Source organism: Triturus cristatus, chromosome 2_2, assembly GCF_964204655.1.
Source record: "Triturus cristatus chromosome 2_2, aTriCri1.1, whole genome shotgun sequence".
Lineage (NCBI taxonomy): Eukaryota > Metazoa > Chordata > Amphibia > Caudata > Salamandridae > Triturus > Triturus cristatus.
In genome coordinates this window covers 991741514-991759310 of record NC_140582.1, presented here as the reverse complement: position 1 = coordinate 991759310, position 17797 = coordinate 991741514, and the positions used below count along the sequence as shown (strand labels likewise).

General features: G+C 42.6%; 1 protein-coding gene across 6 annotated transcripts in view; it reads right to left on the bottom strand.

Moving 5' to 3' along the window:
• SLC2A9 (solute carrier family 2 member 9) overlaps positions 1-17797 on the bottom strand; it is a 2222556-nt gene that overhangs the window by 1462653 nt on the left and 742106 nt on the right. For all 6 annotated transcript variants that reach the window (XM_085642418.1, XM_085642420.1, XM_085642419.1 and 3 more), the window contains one exon: positions 8931-9029. In XM_085642418.1, the coding sequence (XP_085498544.1) occupies positions 8931-9029 (99 nt within the window). The remainder of the gene's footprint in view (positions 1-8930; positions 9030-17797) is intronic.

Below are 17797 nucleotides of genomic sequence, written 5' to 3'. Positions count from 1 at the left end.
GGGGTGACAAATGCAAAAACAACAATTGATGGACAGAATGCAGAACAATGTCATACATTCACCCCAGTACAGAGATCTGGGCCTAAATCCATCGTTTTTTTGCTCACCATGCCATTCCAGTTTGAACCCAGCCATATGCAAATCAGTCTTGACCCTGTGCCCCATGAGAACAGTCCAGCCCGAACTGCCAAGCCAGGTCCTCCCTGGACTGGAAACAAGCATCCTAGGACCGGTTTCGGGCTTTCAGCCCTCGTCAGCCAGGATAGCTTGATTCCAGTGGCATGGAGAGCAAGGGACTCACGTCTGAGCATACCCTTCCCACTCGGGGTGACAAATGCAAAAACAACAATTGATGGACAGAATGCAGAACAATGTCATACATTTACCCCAGTACAGAGATCTGGGCCTAAATCCATCGTTTTTTTGCTCACCATGCCATTCCAGTTTGAACCCAGCCATATGCAAATCAGTCTTGACCCTGTGCCCCATGAGAACAGTGCAGCCCGAACTGCCAAGCCAGGTCCTCCCTGGACTGGAAACAAGCATCCTAGGACCGGTTTCGGGCTTTCAGCCCTCGTCAGCCAGGATAGCTTGATTCCAGTGGCATGGAGAGCAAGGGACTCACGTCTGAGCATACCCTTCCCACTCGGGGTGACAAATGCAAAAACAACAATTGATGGACAGAATGCAAAACAATGTCATACATTCACCCCAGTACAGAGATCTGGGCCTAAATCCATCGTTTTTTTGCTCACCATGCCATTCCAGTTTGAACCCAGCCATATGCAAATCAGTCTTGACCCTGTGCCCCATGAGAACAGTCCAGCCCGAACTGCCAAGCCAGGTCCTCCCTGGACTGGAAACAAGCATCCTAGGACCGGTTTCGGGCTTTCAGCCCTCGTCAGCCAGGATAGCTTGATTCCAGTGGCATGGAGAGCAAGGGACTCACGTCTGAGCATACCCTTCCCACTCGGGGTGACAAATGCAAAAACAACAATTGATGGACAGAATGCAGAACAATGTCATACATTCACCCCAGTACAGATATCTGGGCCTAAATCCATCGTTTTTTTTGCTCGCCATTCCAGTTTGAACCCAGCCATATGCAAATCAGTCTTGACCCTGTGCCCCATGAGAACAGTCCAGCCCGAACTGCCAAGCCAGGTCCTCCCTGGACTGGAAACAAGCATCCTAGGACCGGTTTCGAGCTTTCAGCCCTCGTCAGCCAGGATAGCTTGATTCCAGTGGCATGGAGAGCAAGGGACTCACGTCTGAGCATACCCTTCCCACTCGGGGTCACAAATGCAAAAACAACAATTGATGGACAGAATGCAGAACAATGTCATACATTCACCCCAGTACAGAGATCTGGGCTTAAATCCATCGTTTTTTTGCTCACCATGCCATTCCAGTTTGAACCCAGCCATATGCAAATCAGTCTTGATGACCCTGTGCCCCATGAGAACAGTCCAGCCCGAACTGCCAAGCCAGGTCCTCCCTGGACTGGAAACAAGCATCCTAGGACCGGTTTCGGGCTTTCAGCCCTCGTCAGCCAGGATAGCTTGATTCCAGTGGCATGGAGAGCAAGGGACTCACGTCTGAGCATACCCTTCCCACTCGGGGTGACAAATGCAAAAACAACAATTGATGGACAGAATGCAGAACAATGTCATACATTCACCCCAGTACAGAGATCTGGGCCTAAATCCATCGTTTTTTTGCTCACCATGCCATTCCAGTTTGAACCCAGCCATATGCAAATCAGTCTTGACCCTGTGCCCCATGAGAACAGTCCAGCCCGAACTGCCAAGCCAGGTCCTCCCTGGACTGGAAACAAGCATCCTAGGACCGGTTTCGGGCTTTCAGCCCTCGTCAGCAAGGATAGCTTGATTCCAGTGGCATGGAGAGCAAGGGACTCACGTCTGAGCATACCCTTCCCACTGGAGTCAAGCTATCCTGGCTGATGACGGCTGATAGCCAGAAACCGGTCCTAGGATGCTTGATTCCGGTCCAGGGAAGACATGGCTTGGCAGTTCGGGCTGGACTGTTCCCATGAGGCACAGGGTCAAGACTGATTTGCATATGGCCATGTCCGAACTGGGGTGGCGTAGTGGGCAAAAGAACGATGGATTTAACCCAGATCTCTTGACTGGGGGAGAATGTCTGCATTGTCAGCATTCCGTCCATCATTTGTTTGTTGTAACGCTTTTCGCCCTAAGTGGGATGGGTATTCCCAGACGAGGGACCCGTGCTCACTACGCCACTGGAGTCAAGCTATCCTGGCTGATGACGGCTGATAGCGAGAAACCGGTCCTAGGATGCTTGATTCCGGTCCAGGGAAGACATGGCTTGGCAGTTCGGGCTGGACTGTTCCCATGAGGCACAGGGTCAAGACTGATTTGCATATGGCCATGTCTGAACTGGGGTGGCGTAGTGGGCAAAAGAACGATGGATTTAACCCAGATCTCTTGACTGGGGGAGAATGTCTGCATTGTCAGCATTCCGTCCATCATTTGTTTGTTGTAACGCTTTTCGCCCTAAGTGGAATGGGTATTCCCAGACGTGGGACCCGTGCTCACTACGCCACTGGAGTCAAGCTATCCTGGCTGATGACGGCTGATAGCCAGAAACCGGTCCTAGGATGCTTGATTCCGGTCCAGGGAAGACATGGCTTGGCCGTTCGGGCTGGACTGTTCCCATGAGGCACAGGGTCAAGACTGATTTGCATATGGCCATGTCTGAACTGGGGTGGCGTAGTGGGCAAAAGAACGATGGATTTAACCCAGATCTCTTGACTGGGGGAGAATGTCTGCATTGTCAGCATTCCGTCCATCATTTGTTTGTTGTAACGCTTTTCGCCCTAAGTGGGATGGTTATTCCCAGACGTGGGACCCGTGCTCACTACGCCACTGGAGTCAAGCTATCCTGGCTGATGACGGCTGATAGCCAGAAACCGGTCCTAGGATGCTTGATTCCGGTCCAGGGAAGACATGGCTTGGCAGTTCGGGATGGACTGTTCCCATGAGGCACAGGGTCAAGACTGATTTGCATATGGCCATGTCTGAACTGGGGTGGCGTAGTGGGCAAAAGAACGATGGATTTAACCCAGATCTCTTGACTGGGGGAGAATGTCTGCATTGTCAGCATTCTGTCCATCATTTGTTTGTTGTAACGCTTTTCGCCCTAAGTGGGATGGGTATTCCCAGATGTGGGACCCGTGCTCACTACGCCACTGGAGTCAAGCTATCCTGGCTGATGACGGCTGATAGCCAGAAACCGGTCCTAGGATGCTTGATTCCGGTCCAGGGAAGACATGGCTTGGCAGTTCGGGCTGGACTGTTCCCATGAGGCACAGGGTCAAGACTGATTTGCATATGGCCATGTCTAAACTGGGGTGGCGTAGTGGGCAAAAGAACGATGGATTTAACCCAGATCTCTTGACTGGGGGAGAATGTCTGCATTGTCAGCATTCCGTCCATCATTTGTTTGTTGTAACGCTTTTCGCCCTAAGTGGGATGGGTATTCCCAGACGTGGGACCCGTGCTCACTACGCCACTGGAGTCAAGCTATCCTGGCTGATGACGGCTGATAGCCATAAACCGGTCCTAGGATGCTTGATTCCGGTCCAGGGAAGACATGGCTTGGCAGTTCGGGCTGGACTGTTCCCATGAGGCACAGGGTCAAGACTGATTTGCATATGGCCATGTCTGAACTGGGGTGGCGTAGTGGGCAAAAGAACGATGGATTTAACCCAGATCTCTTGACTGGGGGAGAATGTCTGCATTGTCAGCATTCCGTCCATCATTTGTTTGTTGTAACGCCAACTGGGTTAGCAGCATATAACATAAAAGGAGTTACCTTACATCGTTTGCTAATGTTACCAGTAGAGCATGAGAACAAAATACAATACCACAAGCTAACAGGAGAAGCATGTTTTGAAGTTTCAAGAGTATTGAAGAAAATGAAAGTACTCATTATTGATGAGGTAAGCATGGTATCAAACTTAATGCTTGCCTTTGTGTATTTAAGAATGCAGCAAATTCTAAAGACAGACTATGACGTGTTATTCGGAGGAAAACACGTCATAGTTTTTGGGGATGTTTTGCAGCTCACTCCAGTTAAAGGACAACCAGTATTCCATACACTTACACATGAAGACACGAAAAAGTCGTTAGGAAGTATAGGTAATGTGAATATTTGGACATACTTTGAGTATAAAGAACTCATTACCAATATGAGACAAGCCAATGATGAGGATTATGCAAGTATTCTCAAAGATATCAGAATTGGACTACTCACAGAACATGGCAGAAAAGCTTTACAGAGTCGATTGCTATGTAATGTGTTTCAAACGGAACAAATAGTTCCAGAGAAAATATACAAGAAAATTGCTAAAAAAAATACTGTTATCTGCTTAATGCCAACACTACATGAATGCTCTATATTCAATCAAGAACTTTTGAAATTAGAAAATGAAGAGATTATAAAACTGGAAGCTGTGGATAAAATACAGCATGAAGGAATAACTATTATATTGACAAGCAAATTGACAAGTAAATTGGATTCTCTAGAGAAAAAAATCTCGAAAACAGCTGGTTTGGAAAAGAATCTTTATGTATGTATGAACTAGAGTAATTTTAAGACGTAATTTGGATGTAGAAAAAGGTTTAGTGAACGGAGCTATGGGTAAAGTTGTGGGTTTTGTAAAGTACCAGAAAAAAGATGGAATTGAATTTTTAAAAATAAAATTTGATCAGATTGAAGAGGTTAAAGACATTTGTCGTTGTTCAGTTCGTTTCTTGCTTGTGAAAGACTTATATGTAGGAAGCAGTTTCCGTTTTCTCTAGCATATGCTGTAACTATTCACAATTCTCAAGGATTAACTGTAGATAGTGCTTTTATAAACATTGGATCTAGTGTGTTTAAAGAAGGTATGGCATATGTTGCTTTGTCACGCGTGAAAAAAATATCTGGTTTATTCATGATAGACTTTGATGACTCAAAAGTTAGTGCTGATGCAAACTGTGTAAAGGAGTATAATAGATTAAGAAGAAGCTATGCTCCTCATTTAGGTCAGTATCCTGTGTTTGAAAAACGTGTTGTTTGTCTGAAAAGGAGAATTGAGAATATCTGTAATGAGGATGTACAGAAGAGAAAACAAAAGGAGAGTGGTGTGATTCCAAGCAAAAAGAAAAAGGACAGTGTTGAAGAGGTTGTTGGTTGTCATTTTGAAAATAGCTCTGGTGTCAACGGCTTGCCAAATGTAGTGCTGAATGTTGTATTTTATCTTGAAATTTTGCAAAAGCAGATAATAGTAAATCATGAAAAAAGATTCTGTTCTCTGCTGAGTCTCCTTTATGAGAAGCTGAGTAATGATAAAACTAAAATAGAAAGTGCTTTTGATGTTAGAAATCTTTTAGATGTATGTTCAGGATGTACACCGTTTACTCAAAATGTCCAGCAAGATGCACAGGAATTCTTAATGTATATGCTTATGGTACTGGAAGATGAAGGGGTAGAAATAGAAAACATATTTGGTGTCTCATATAAATGGGAACATTATTGTGAAAACTGTATGAACACATGCAGCAGTAATGTTGATTCTGAAAGGTTTATATATTTAACATTACCAGAGAGTAAATCAGTGACTTTTAGTAAATTAGTTAAAGATGCTAATCACAATATGGAATGTTCTCAATGTAAATCAGACATGTTATCAACGTTATTTTTTAAGAAGTATGGACAGTATATAATTTTAATGATACAACGTTGTAGAGCAGATGGAACTAAATTGCAAACTTTACTAAAGAAGTTTGTAGGAAATCAATTGTCAATATCAGGTAAAACTTTTGATGCAGTTGCAATAATTTTACATGATGAACCTTCTATAACTTCTGGTCATTACACAGTTTATCTGAAATGTGAAAAAGGATGGACACTCTGTAATGATTCTCAATTGATTTTCAAGCAACGTTTGCCTTATGATTTACCAAATTGTTACTTAATTTTTCTGAAACCAAAATTTTAGATACAAATTCCAGCATGTGAAGAAACCATTATTTCAATTTTATAGGAGTAACATTGGATATTTCACTTAAAAAGTATTTTAAAATTACCATTTGGCCTCATGGAAAGGTAAAGGTAACAATTGTGGACTTCTTTGACAGATATTATTTTGGTGTACGTGCTTAAGCAGCAAGATTTTCAGACGTTATTTATTGCAAATAGATATTGTTGTTAGAAGGTATTTTTAATATATTTGTGACATTTCTATCAAGGTCTGTTTTAGTGAGAAGAGTTTCAGGGCTTTTTTTAAACAATCTTTCAGATTGTTTTTTTTTTGCCCGCTGTTAAATGATGAAAACAATTGATATCACTATTTTCAGTGAAATTCAATACATTCTGAAAACAGCAAAAAAAGGGCAAAAAATTGCTTTGTTAAATACGAAAAAACATGTACTGTTTAAGAAAATGTATTGTTGAATATTAATACTTTTTTTCTTTTTTTCAGATCTTGAAACAAAATTTAGGAAATGTAATCCATTTTACTTGCAATTAAAAAAAAACATTTAAAAATGTGTTTTAATTTAAAACAAAGGTGGAGAACATGGAAAGGGGGCAGGGTAGAGACTTCCTGACCCCCTAGTCTTTGTCAGGGAGTCCCTGAAGGATCACAAAGGGTGCGCGCACGGTAAAAAAAAAACGAAAAATAGATTTTTTAAAACAAGTTTTTGTGTTTAGATTTTAGGTGGCTCTAAAAAGAGCCCTTGTGTTAATGTAGGGACAGAGGAACAGAAAAAGTAAAAAATGAAAAAAGCTATGGCCGGGTGCATGAGTGCTGCTCTATCTTTCTCTCAATGAGATCAATACTGGTTTCAGAAAGAGAAATAAGAGCATGACAGTCAATGCACCGTGTATACACCCTCCGAAAAGCAGGGCGTATACCAAGAGGTGCAGAAGTAGGTGAAGGCGCCACCACAGAAGAAGTGCTCGGCTGAGCTGCCAATGATGTGCTCGGCTGAGCTGCTGCGGATGTGCTCGGCTGAGCTGCTGGAGAGTTTTCACTAGCAGCTCAAGCAAAATGCACAGGATGTACTCCTTCAACGTGCCTTAACATCGTGTGAATACTAAAAGAGTATTTCATATTAGCATTTCCACGTGATAAGGTCCGTTGACAAATAATGCAGGTGACTTTGGGAGCATTTACCTTCTTCTGCCCCTCAGGAAAAGTGAAAAACTGCCATATGAAAGACTCTTTCTGCTTCCTCTGCCTCTGTGGCACAAGAGTCTCCTGATCACCACTAGAATATGGCTGCTGCTCTGCCAGTGTATCACAAAAACAGATCAGCTCCTTCTCCCAGGGAATCAGAAGTAATAATGAGGAGAGTGGGTGTGGTATTAGAAGAATCTGGAACTGAAAGTACTATGAACCAATAAAAAGTGTTGTTTCCTAATCACATGACTTGCCTGGGTGTGGTGTTGGAAGAATCTGGAAGTGAAAGTACTTTGAACCAATGAAAAGTGTTCTTTCTTAATCACATAACTTGCCTGGGTGTGTTATTGGAAGAATCTGAAAGTGAAAGTACTATGAACCAATGAAAAGTGTTCATTGTTAATCACATGACTTGCTGTGCGCACCGTGCGCGCACGGCGCATGCGCGGAGCACAAGCGCATGCGCGGAGCACGCACGCGTACGCGAACGTGGCATGTGCGCATGCGCGAACTTGGCGCGCGTAGCACGTGCGCATGCGCGTATGAATGGCGCATGCTCAAGATTCATAAGACATCGAGAGCAGCTAATACTTCTCGGGCTCTTTATTTTATCTACAAACGCCTTTTATTTACCCCAGCGAAGTTAGCTTCTTTCTCTACAGAATCTTCTTCAGCTTGTTGGTCTTGCTCTTGTGTCCCAGCTGATTTAAAACACATGCTTTTTGATTGCCCCTCCCTCTCCCATTTTTGGCTATTAGTCTAGTCCTAAATCAATAGAATTTTTAAAACCCAAGTTTCTTTCTCTCCAACTAACGTATTTTTAGGTTCCTTATCACCATCCTGGACACATTCTTCCACTAGCCCCTCTTTAATTGACTAATTATTGGCAATAGCCCTCCATTTATTAACTTCTAACTGGAAACAAGCTGACAAAGTTACTTTCAAAGCATGGTGGAATGCTGTTTGTTTTCACCATAGACTTGATACAAGCAATGTCACTCTCGTATCCTTATCCATTAAAAGAGATCTCTTTTGGCTCCCTCTATCCACTTACTTATCTGATATAGCCTTATCCTCCGCTAATATTCCTGATGAAGTCAGAAAACCTCCATGACCTACTTGTTGTCTTTATACTTACGTTTTTTCGATATAATTTTTGTATTACTCCTTTTTAAAAAAAATGTTTTATGACTATAATGTTGTTATTAATGTCTTTGTATTTGAATAAGAGATTAAGTTTTCAGTTATCGCCTTTCTTCTTATTGTTATAAAGAATTATTGTAATAGATATTTTGATTTCTCCCTCCCCCCTCTATTTCCCTTTTCGATGATCAGAAATAGGTGTTTAATTGTTTTAACTTTATGCTTCTCTAAGATTGTATTTCGCATATATAATGTTTTTTCTCATATGTTTTGCTTCAACTTTTCCTTTAATAAACGTTAAACTTAAAAAAAAGAGTAGACAAATACCTGTCCAAGGCCCACGCTGAGTACTAGCACATATTTATTGATGGTTTTTAAGCCATGTTTCAAAATGTTGCTGTCTTTCAAGGTACGCAGCACACATTTTATTATTCCAATAATTGTTTTAAAGTTCTAAACAGATTTAGAATTAAACATTTAAACAAGCATGACAACACAAAAATATCATTTTTGAGGTAGTCTTTGGCAAGCGTCAGCAAGTAGACTGACTTTCAATAATAGGTTTGACACTTACCAGTGTAGGGGCATTTACTACTGAAAGGTTATAACCATACAGAAATGATGATCCTAACGCACCAACCAAAGAAGCAGCAATAAGTGAGAATGTCCATCCCTAAAAAGAAAAAGAAAAAAGCACTGTCACATAATATCAGATAAAAATAGTAATCAAACTTCAGTGAATTGTGTATATACATAATTAGGAAATAACATAAAAAACCATATGGAAATTAATTTAAAAAAAACAAAGGGTACATGAACGTTATAGATAGGCTCAGATTTCACTCGTACAAAACCAGTGAAATTCAGCAGTTTTAGTTATCTGAGCTAACTATAACTTATGTCCCGTAATGCACTGCTTATGACCCCCCAAATTACATCACTCATGACATGGTCAGTGACATCACTGATGACATCTCAAATGACATAAATGATGACATCAACTCATGACATCATCTAGTGAGAGGAAGTGTTTTTTAGAGTTTATGGGTTTTAAAGATATATGCTAACCTACTACAAAAGTTAGATTACTATACTAGGTGTACTTATGTGAGTGGGTGTGTGACTGTATCTGTGTGTGTGCGTGTAGGTGTGTGAGTGGCTGTATGGGTGTGTGAATGCATGCATGAGGTGATTTCTGAATAGGTCTGTAGGTGTGTGAGTGGTTGTGTCAGTGGTTCTCTGGGTGGGTAAGTGGGTGTGTAATGACTGTATGGGTGAATGAATGGGTGTCAAAATGGCTGTAGGAGTGAGTGACTCAGCTGTTTGAATGAGTGTTTTGTTAAGTGAGTTGGCATGTGAGTGGGTGTATTGGAGAATAGGTTTCTTTCTGTGTGAATGGCTGTATTGGTGAGTGAGCAGAAGTGTGAGTGCCAGTGCAAACATCCTGGAGCCCATAATGGCCCTGGGGACTGCCACCCCCCCGGGCCGGCACCTGCTATATCCCGGGTTGCCCTCCCCCAGGACATAGTTGTTTGTTCTAACTTGGTGGGAGCTTTTTGCAATTGTTGTTAGCAAGTGGAAACTGTGCTGCCGCTTGCTGAGAGCTGAGGTGTCCTCTGTTTCCCTGCCTTCAGAAATATGGGCAAGAAAATAGAGCACAATTACTTTGACACCAAGGGATCTGCATGTTTAGCAGATCCCTCTGTGTGAAAGAAATATTGCCTTCCGCAAGAGGTGGGGAGCTGGCAGGGACCGTGGGACCTGGAGGCCCCCCCCGGTCTCCATCAATGGTGAGTGAGTGCACTGGGCAGAACCAGTTAACCCACAATAGAGGCTGGGCCCTGGGCGATGAGATTCCGGGGATCGGAATCGACCCGGGAGGGGTCCTCTCAGCCCCCTTCCTTTAATTTAACAATAACATTTTTAAAAATGGCCAGGCTTGCCAGAGATTGCACAAGAGCGAACACCTAAGCAACACTACGCCCCATCACAGACAGTGCCAAATTCATACACTAACCCTGTAGTGAGTGGAGGGCAGGTGGGGAGTGAGAAGGGTTTGAGAACATTTGTCATTTAGACATCTGCACTACTGTGTTTATATTGCAAGGGGCGTTGTGCAGCCCAGGAATCCGCAAGGTCTATTGCTGGCACTGTTTTCTTGTTTTTTATGGAACTGTGAGTAAAAAAGATTTGACCCATAAAAAACGGCAGGCCCTAGAGGATGGGGTCCTCAGGGCATAAATCGGGGAGAGAAGTGGTGGACTATTGCAGCTTTAAACTGTCCCAGGGGGAGATCCAAGTGGCTTCCTGCTGCGCTGCCCAACAGCAAAAGAAAAGGGCAAGAATGGTCTATATTTTTCAGATACTGCACATTCCTGTCCTTCTCCCCTGCACTGGCTCACAATGGGCTGCCGTGCGTCAATGCTTTGCACCACGGTGCAAGGTAACCTGCATTGCGGGGATGATTATTTTTGTGCAGGAAGGGAAACTTTCCTGCACAAAAACAATCACATGAGGCTTTTTCCAGCACACATAGTAAAAGGAGAAATAAAGATGTTTCTCCTCGCTGCCTCAGAGTTACGATTTCTCGTAAATCTGGGGCAGTGTTAAAAAACCATGGATGTTGCTGGGAACACCCCCAGCAACACCGATTGCATGCCTCTTTAATACAGAAAACTGTAATAAAGGGAACAATATGTAAAAGGCAGCATTAGGCCTAATAAAGTGGCGTAGTGCTTCCTGGCAAATATGGAGCAGGCTCCTGTGACCGCAGAGAGTCACAAAAAGTGATGCACCGGCGGTGCAACGGGCTTATAAATAAGCCCCTGAATGTTTATGTATGTAGAAAATGTAACAGACTGTAAGAAAATGTCCCTCTTAGATTTGTTTGCTGGTTTTCATGTGAAATTGGCTACACTCCTGATTGGCACATTTAACTAACCCATAAGTCCCTGTAATATGATACAAAAGTGCACAAAGGGTCTATAAATTAATTGTCACCAGTGGACTGCAGCACATATTGTGCCACCACTAAGCTGACAATGCAAAACATGTCTCTGGGCCGACCCCTGCAAACTGGGTTTAAAGTTTTAAGGCTGCCACATCTACAATGCAAAAAAAGCTTTTGCCAGGCATAAAACCTCCTTTTTCATCCTTACAAGTCACTTCAAAGGTAGCCGAAAAATGCTCCTATGGCAGGATGGATAGTATTTAAAAAGTAGGCCATAAATACTTTGGGCCTTATTTACAAGGAATTAACGCAGCGCGGTGCCTCGGGCCATTTGGCTGCACTGCGTTAATTCCTAAGCACAGGGATGCATCATATCTACAATGATATGACTGATCCCTTTGCTCTCTCCTGCTCTGGTGCACAATTAGCTGCAATGCGCTGGCACAGCACCCTTGCACAGTAGTGCAAGGGTGACTGCGTTGAGAGGAATGATTGTTTATGTGCAGGAAGTTCAAATCGTTGGTTCTCCTCATTGGATTTTTGTCGTTTGGTCGCTATTTTTTCATTACAATATTCTCTCTTTTTAATGTGTTTTATGTTTGTGTTTGCAACTGTATTGACACTTTTAAATGATTTACACATTTTCATAAGGGAAGCCTGTCTGCTTTGTGTCATAGCTATCAAGGGTTGAACTCAGGTTTAAATTATTGAAACCTTTAATAACTCTGACATAATTATTGTTGGTGGACTGCCACCCATACCAACTAATAATCTACTTTCTGACATTGGTGTTTAACAGTGAGATCCAGAATTTGTATTTAGCAGTACCACTCAGCTATTAAGTTGGAAATTAAAAATCCCCAAATTGAGGTGAGAGTAAAAATAGATTTTTGATTTTTGGTATCAAATTATTAATTGGGTCATTTTTGATCTTCCAAAATATTTTTGATTCTAGTTTTTGCACCTTTTTAAATCCAAGGGTACATGGAGCTGGATCTGGCTACCTTGGCAACTCTCACACTGGTGGAGATGAAGGCCCTCTGCAAAGAAAGGAAGCTGAAGCTGGGCTGCAATGAAATTAAATGAAATGAAAATACATTTTATAAAGTGCTCGATTGCCTGGAAGGGTCTTGGAACTAATCTAACAAAAGAAGTAAAGGAAGCAAAAAGAAAGAAATAAATATCCTAATCAGAATCAACAAGTTAAAAGCCAAGTTTTAAGATTCTTCCTACGGAAGAGAAGGAAGTGTAGGTTTTAAGATGAAATGGTAGGGCATTCTACCGTTTAGTTGTTCCATATAAGAAACTTCTTCCACCCGAAAGAGCTCTTTCATACTTGGGGACAATGACAATGAAGGCTAATGAGGATCGCAGTGATGGCGGTGGAGTGTACCAGATGACATTTGTTCTATAATAGTCTGGTCGTACATCATGCAAGGCCTTAAAAGCATAGCAAAGAGCCTTAAAATCAATATGCCTATGTACTGGCAACTGGTGAAGTTGAACCAACATCTTAGAGGCAGATTGATACTTCTGTATTCCAAGTAATGGCCATGCTGCAGAATTCTGCGGTATCTATAGCTTGTTCAACAGCCGTTTTTTAATATTAATGTACACAGTGTTGCTATAGTCCACCTTTGAGAGGATGAGAGTTTTCTCAAATCTAACTGGATAAAAGGAAGAATCTTTCTCAGGATTTTTAAAGTGAGAAAAGATGAGGAAGCCACTGCATTTACCTGCTTATAAAAAACAACCCCCACATTTTTCACTTTTGATACCGGCACAGGTGTGTTTCGTAACTCAGAGGGCCACCAATTTAGAGACCAGAAGGAGACATTATTTCCATGCAGCAAAATTTCAGTTTTGCCGGAATTTAATTTCAGGTAATTGCTTGTCATCCAATTGCTATTGTGCTGCATACAGCTAAGAAAGTTAGCAGCAGATTCCTGTTGGTTTCCAGCTACGAAGACTGCAATCTGGGTGTCATCTACGTAGATAATAGCAGACAAAACAAACTATTTGATCAGGATAGATAGGGGCATCACATATAAGTTAAAGAGGGTGGGGCACAACAATGAGTCCTGGGGAACACCACAAGGAAGACAGACGGAGCTAGAAGAAAAACCATCTACTGATACAAATTGCTCTCTCCCTGAGAGAAAAGATGTGATCAGCGTGAGTGAGGCAGCATTTATACCTAGGGACTCGACACGGTCAATCAGAATCTATTGATTGATCGTTTTAAAAGCGGCTGAAAGATCGAGCAGAATCAGTGCTGCAGAATTTCCATTATCCAGAATGGCTCTCAGTTCCTCGGAGGTGGTAACCAAAGCAGACTCAGTGCTAAAGCGAAAGCTATAATGGGAGTGGTCCAAAACTTTATTACATTCCAAGAAATTTTTTAGTTCCTTGTTACCTGCCTATTCCACAATCTTAGATGGAAAAGGGAGATGGGAAATGGGATGACAATTGCAAACGTTCAGCAGGTTGAGAAGTGATTTTTTTTTATCAAAGGTAACATTGAGGCTACCTTCCATTTTGTTAAAAAAACACAAATGTGACTAAGTGGCTAGCTATAGTAGTAGAGACCAGCTGTAAATTCTTTGGTGGACAAGGGTCATGAGATCCGGACTTTGTAGTGAGAATGAAATCCTAAACTTGATCTGCCATCAAAGAAGTAAAGGAGAGAGATGGTGAGCTAGAGATGGATGACTTAGTCATAGGAGTCTGGGAGGAGGTACTTCGAGAGACTGGAGCACCTGTACCCAGTGATGGCACAGGAGCTTGCCCCAGAGAGCTAGAAAAGGTATTACAAATATCCAATACTTTCACTTGAAAAGCGGTGGCAATATTGTTGCAAAGGTTCTGACTGCTGTCTATTTTATCCTAGTCACAAAGCTTGGCAAGTTTTTTAACATCGGAGAAGAGTTCTCTATTTGAGTTCTTGCCAGAATTTTTTTTTTTTTTAAAATAAGTGTATTTCGCCACAAAGATCAAAACTTTGTATTCAGAGATTTTTTGTTTATAGAGAGTTTTTTCCCTGAAGTTATAATTTTGCCTCCAATGACGCTCTTGGCATCTACAAAGCTGTTTCAGGTATTTAAGATTCAGCGAGAAACAGGGTTGGGAGGGAGTTAGGGGTTATGATCTGAATGTCTTGGTCGAAGATTTTAGAGACCTTGGGAAGAGATAATAACAGATAACTATCAAATGATTCAGCCTAAATTTTAAGCCAGGAACGCAGCTTTTAACAGCACTAGAGGAGATTAATTTAGATAATTTAGTATCAGATTTCAGGTGGATTATTACAGCGGCATGGTCAGAGCAGGTTAAAGGCATCGTCCCAGAAAAAGCTAGCAAAGTATTGTCAGAAAAATGCCATCCACCGAATGGCCAGTCGAGAGAGAAAGAGTGGTAACCAACTGAGGTAGGACAAGGTTATTAATAAGTTCCATCAGCTTTGCTGAATCTCAATCCTTCAGATTCTCCAGATGATCATTAAAATCGCTGTGCATAGTAAAGTTGGTAAAATTGGCCTTGTTCACAAGCAGTTTACATATACTATCCAGAAAGGCAGTTCTTGGGCCTGGAGGTCTATAGATCAACAAACTAATAAAGGAAACAAGGTTGTTAATAGTACATTTGTAACTCAGGGCTTCAAGTTCCATAGAGTAAGGTACAGTAGAAAAACTGCCATAGAGATAGTTTTGGGACACTAGTGCCAGACCACCTCCTCTCTTTCCTACGGGGTTTAATCTAAACAAAGAATAATAGGTCGGGATGGCTAAAACCTGGATTAGGACCTGAGTTCTCATCCATCCAAGACTCCGTAATAAATGCAAGTTCGATACCCTGTGGTTGCAAGAATGTAAAGAACTCTAGTTTGTTTTTAATAAGAGCTCTAGCGTTGGTTAGAATAGAGCAGGGCAAGTAATGAAGGATCCTTACTTTGGTTAAAGATTTATCAGCTTTCCTGAAAAGACTTCTGTTTAAGTTAAAGAACCTTAACAAACAATTTGGGCAAGTCCAATCAGTTCTAGATACCTCTGGGTCAAATGTGGGGCAGCAAAGATCCTTCCCAGTAAACCGCATGGAAAACAGGGCTTCACTAGAATACAAAAGCAGCAGATCAAAGTCTGAGCACGACCAGGCAGCATGGCTGGCACTGAGCGCCTTTCAATTGCAGATGGGCTTGCCTTTGGCGGGGCACAAACACACTGTTTGGCTGCCTTTGCAGCCCAACATCCAGTGCTGGAAAGGGGGGGAGGGGTGTCCAGGCGCTCCTTAGAGGAAACAGAAAGGGGGAAATAAAAAACGAACCACAGTCCAGCAATTACGTTTAACAGAAAGGCAAGCTCCCTTATCTACTGCAAATACTTGGAAATAAAACCAAGCTAACAAAATTGAGAAAAAGTAGTAAAGCACATGAAAACAATACTAAAAATGCAAATCCAATGTTTGCATATGGCGCCGACCTTCGGCGGGCATTGGTGCCACGCACCTCCCTAAAAAGCATGCACTAGCGCAATACAAGGTGTCGTACTTTAATCTTTGTGACCGCGTAGGGGACAGGGCCCTACCCCTGTCTATCTTGGTATTAGCAAACCGCAAATGGTAAATGCGGCATGTACAAGTGCTTTATATATCGTTCTAGCTATGAATGCACTGTGTACACGTTATTCTGCTTCACTACGCGGGTTCCATTTTGGAAGCAGTGGCCATCTTGTCATTGCCCTCACATAGGCTATAATGGAGTAAATACGGGCCTCACAGTACATGGGCTTTCCCTCTGACTTCTCTGTGACCTGGGCAGCTGGCTCTGCTGCCCCAGGTCAAACCGGTCTCACGAGCTCCCCTTCCTCCGTCCACCTGTGATTAGCATCAGGGCTTGACCCGTCATAAAACCCTTTCATTCTACACAATCCTCCGGCTAATCTCTTTCACACCTGCTTGTTCCTGCTTTATGACTTGTTTCCCAAAACAGGAGATGCTCATGTTTATTGGGGGGTCTATTGACATCAAATGTGGGATCTGAACCTTACTGTGTAAATCATTGTGGGCTGGCCGAACTGGAATGTGGGATGGTCATCATGACTCTGCTTTTTCGTTTGTAATGTATACTTGTAATGGCCATATCGTAAACCAAGGAATGTGTGCCTGAAGCATGATATTTTGTACTTAAGGAGAAGCCCGTTCCTATGATTTTCAGCAGTCTCCTGAGAACATACACGCTGTTGTACTTCTAGGATACCTGTAATTGGTCTGCAGCCAATAAACGAATCTTTGACTTCACCCAGAAGACTCTGTGTTTCTGTAGGTCTGGAACAGGGTGAACCCAGAAGTCATAGGGTGTGTGCCCCTGCACCGCTGGGACTAAAATACCCAGTACTTCAGTTTGGCGCCCAACGTGGGGCGATTTCAGCGGTACCAGTCCAAGCCAGAGGTTTGTGAGGAGCTTCGTGTGGAAATTCCGGAGGAAGGCCGCCACTTCATTGACCCCTGCATGTCGACGTGGTCCGAATGTCTTTTCTGCGAGGTTCTCCGCGTCCCGACGGCTACGAAGGACTGCTGCCCTGATTAATCGACCTGTTTTGGACCCTTGACGAATCTGAGAGAGCGAAACAATCGAGAGAGTCTTCTGGTGACGCCATCGATCAGCAATATTCAGTTAAGTATAAGTGGAGCGTCTCCCATTTGTTTTGGTATCCTTCGGGATCATTTGAATTAGTGATTTGGAGTTTGCAAACGCCAAAGCCAGAGGACTCGTGTATTCACGAGAATATCGTAATCGATAATCCTTTGACGTTTGGATCTAAACTAGTGAGCAAAGATGCCTGGTTCTGGAATATTTGGTAGATTATTCTGTTTGGGTTGTGGAAAAGATTTCCAGCTAGAGGAATCATGTCCGGTTCCTCCGGTTGGAACTCCAACTTATGAGCTCTATGTAAAACATGGCGTAGGCCCCATTGCATATAACGAAGTATGGATCCACTACACCAGGAAAGACGGTGTTTTAAAATGGCCCCAAAATGGTAGTTTCGATACCGATATTTTAGATAATTTGGAAATAAAATTGTTTAAGAAGAAAGCCCGGCCGGCGATGTTTGACTCTTTCCGCTTATGGCGAAAGGAAGCCAAACAAAAGGAAATTAAGTTAGCGAAAAAGAATAAGAGAGAGAAAGGTATGACAGTAATGCAAGCAGCTGTACAATTTAAAGACAATGAGGAGGAGCAGATGAGTGAGCAATTGCACAGGCAGCGCAAGTTAGGGATTGACAAATGTTACCCAGCTTTACCACATTCTAAGCAGAATGAGTTAGAAGAAAAGGAGAAAGATCCCCTGATGTCACATTTGTTGAGTTCGCCACCCCCGTATGCTCAAAATGCCACGGCACCTCCCCAGCTTGTGAATATGCCACCTCCAGTGAATATACTGCAAGCCTTGCCGCAACCGCCAGTTGCTTTGCAGCCGGCTCTTATCCATGTAGCGC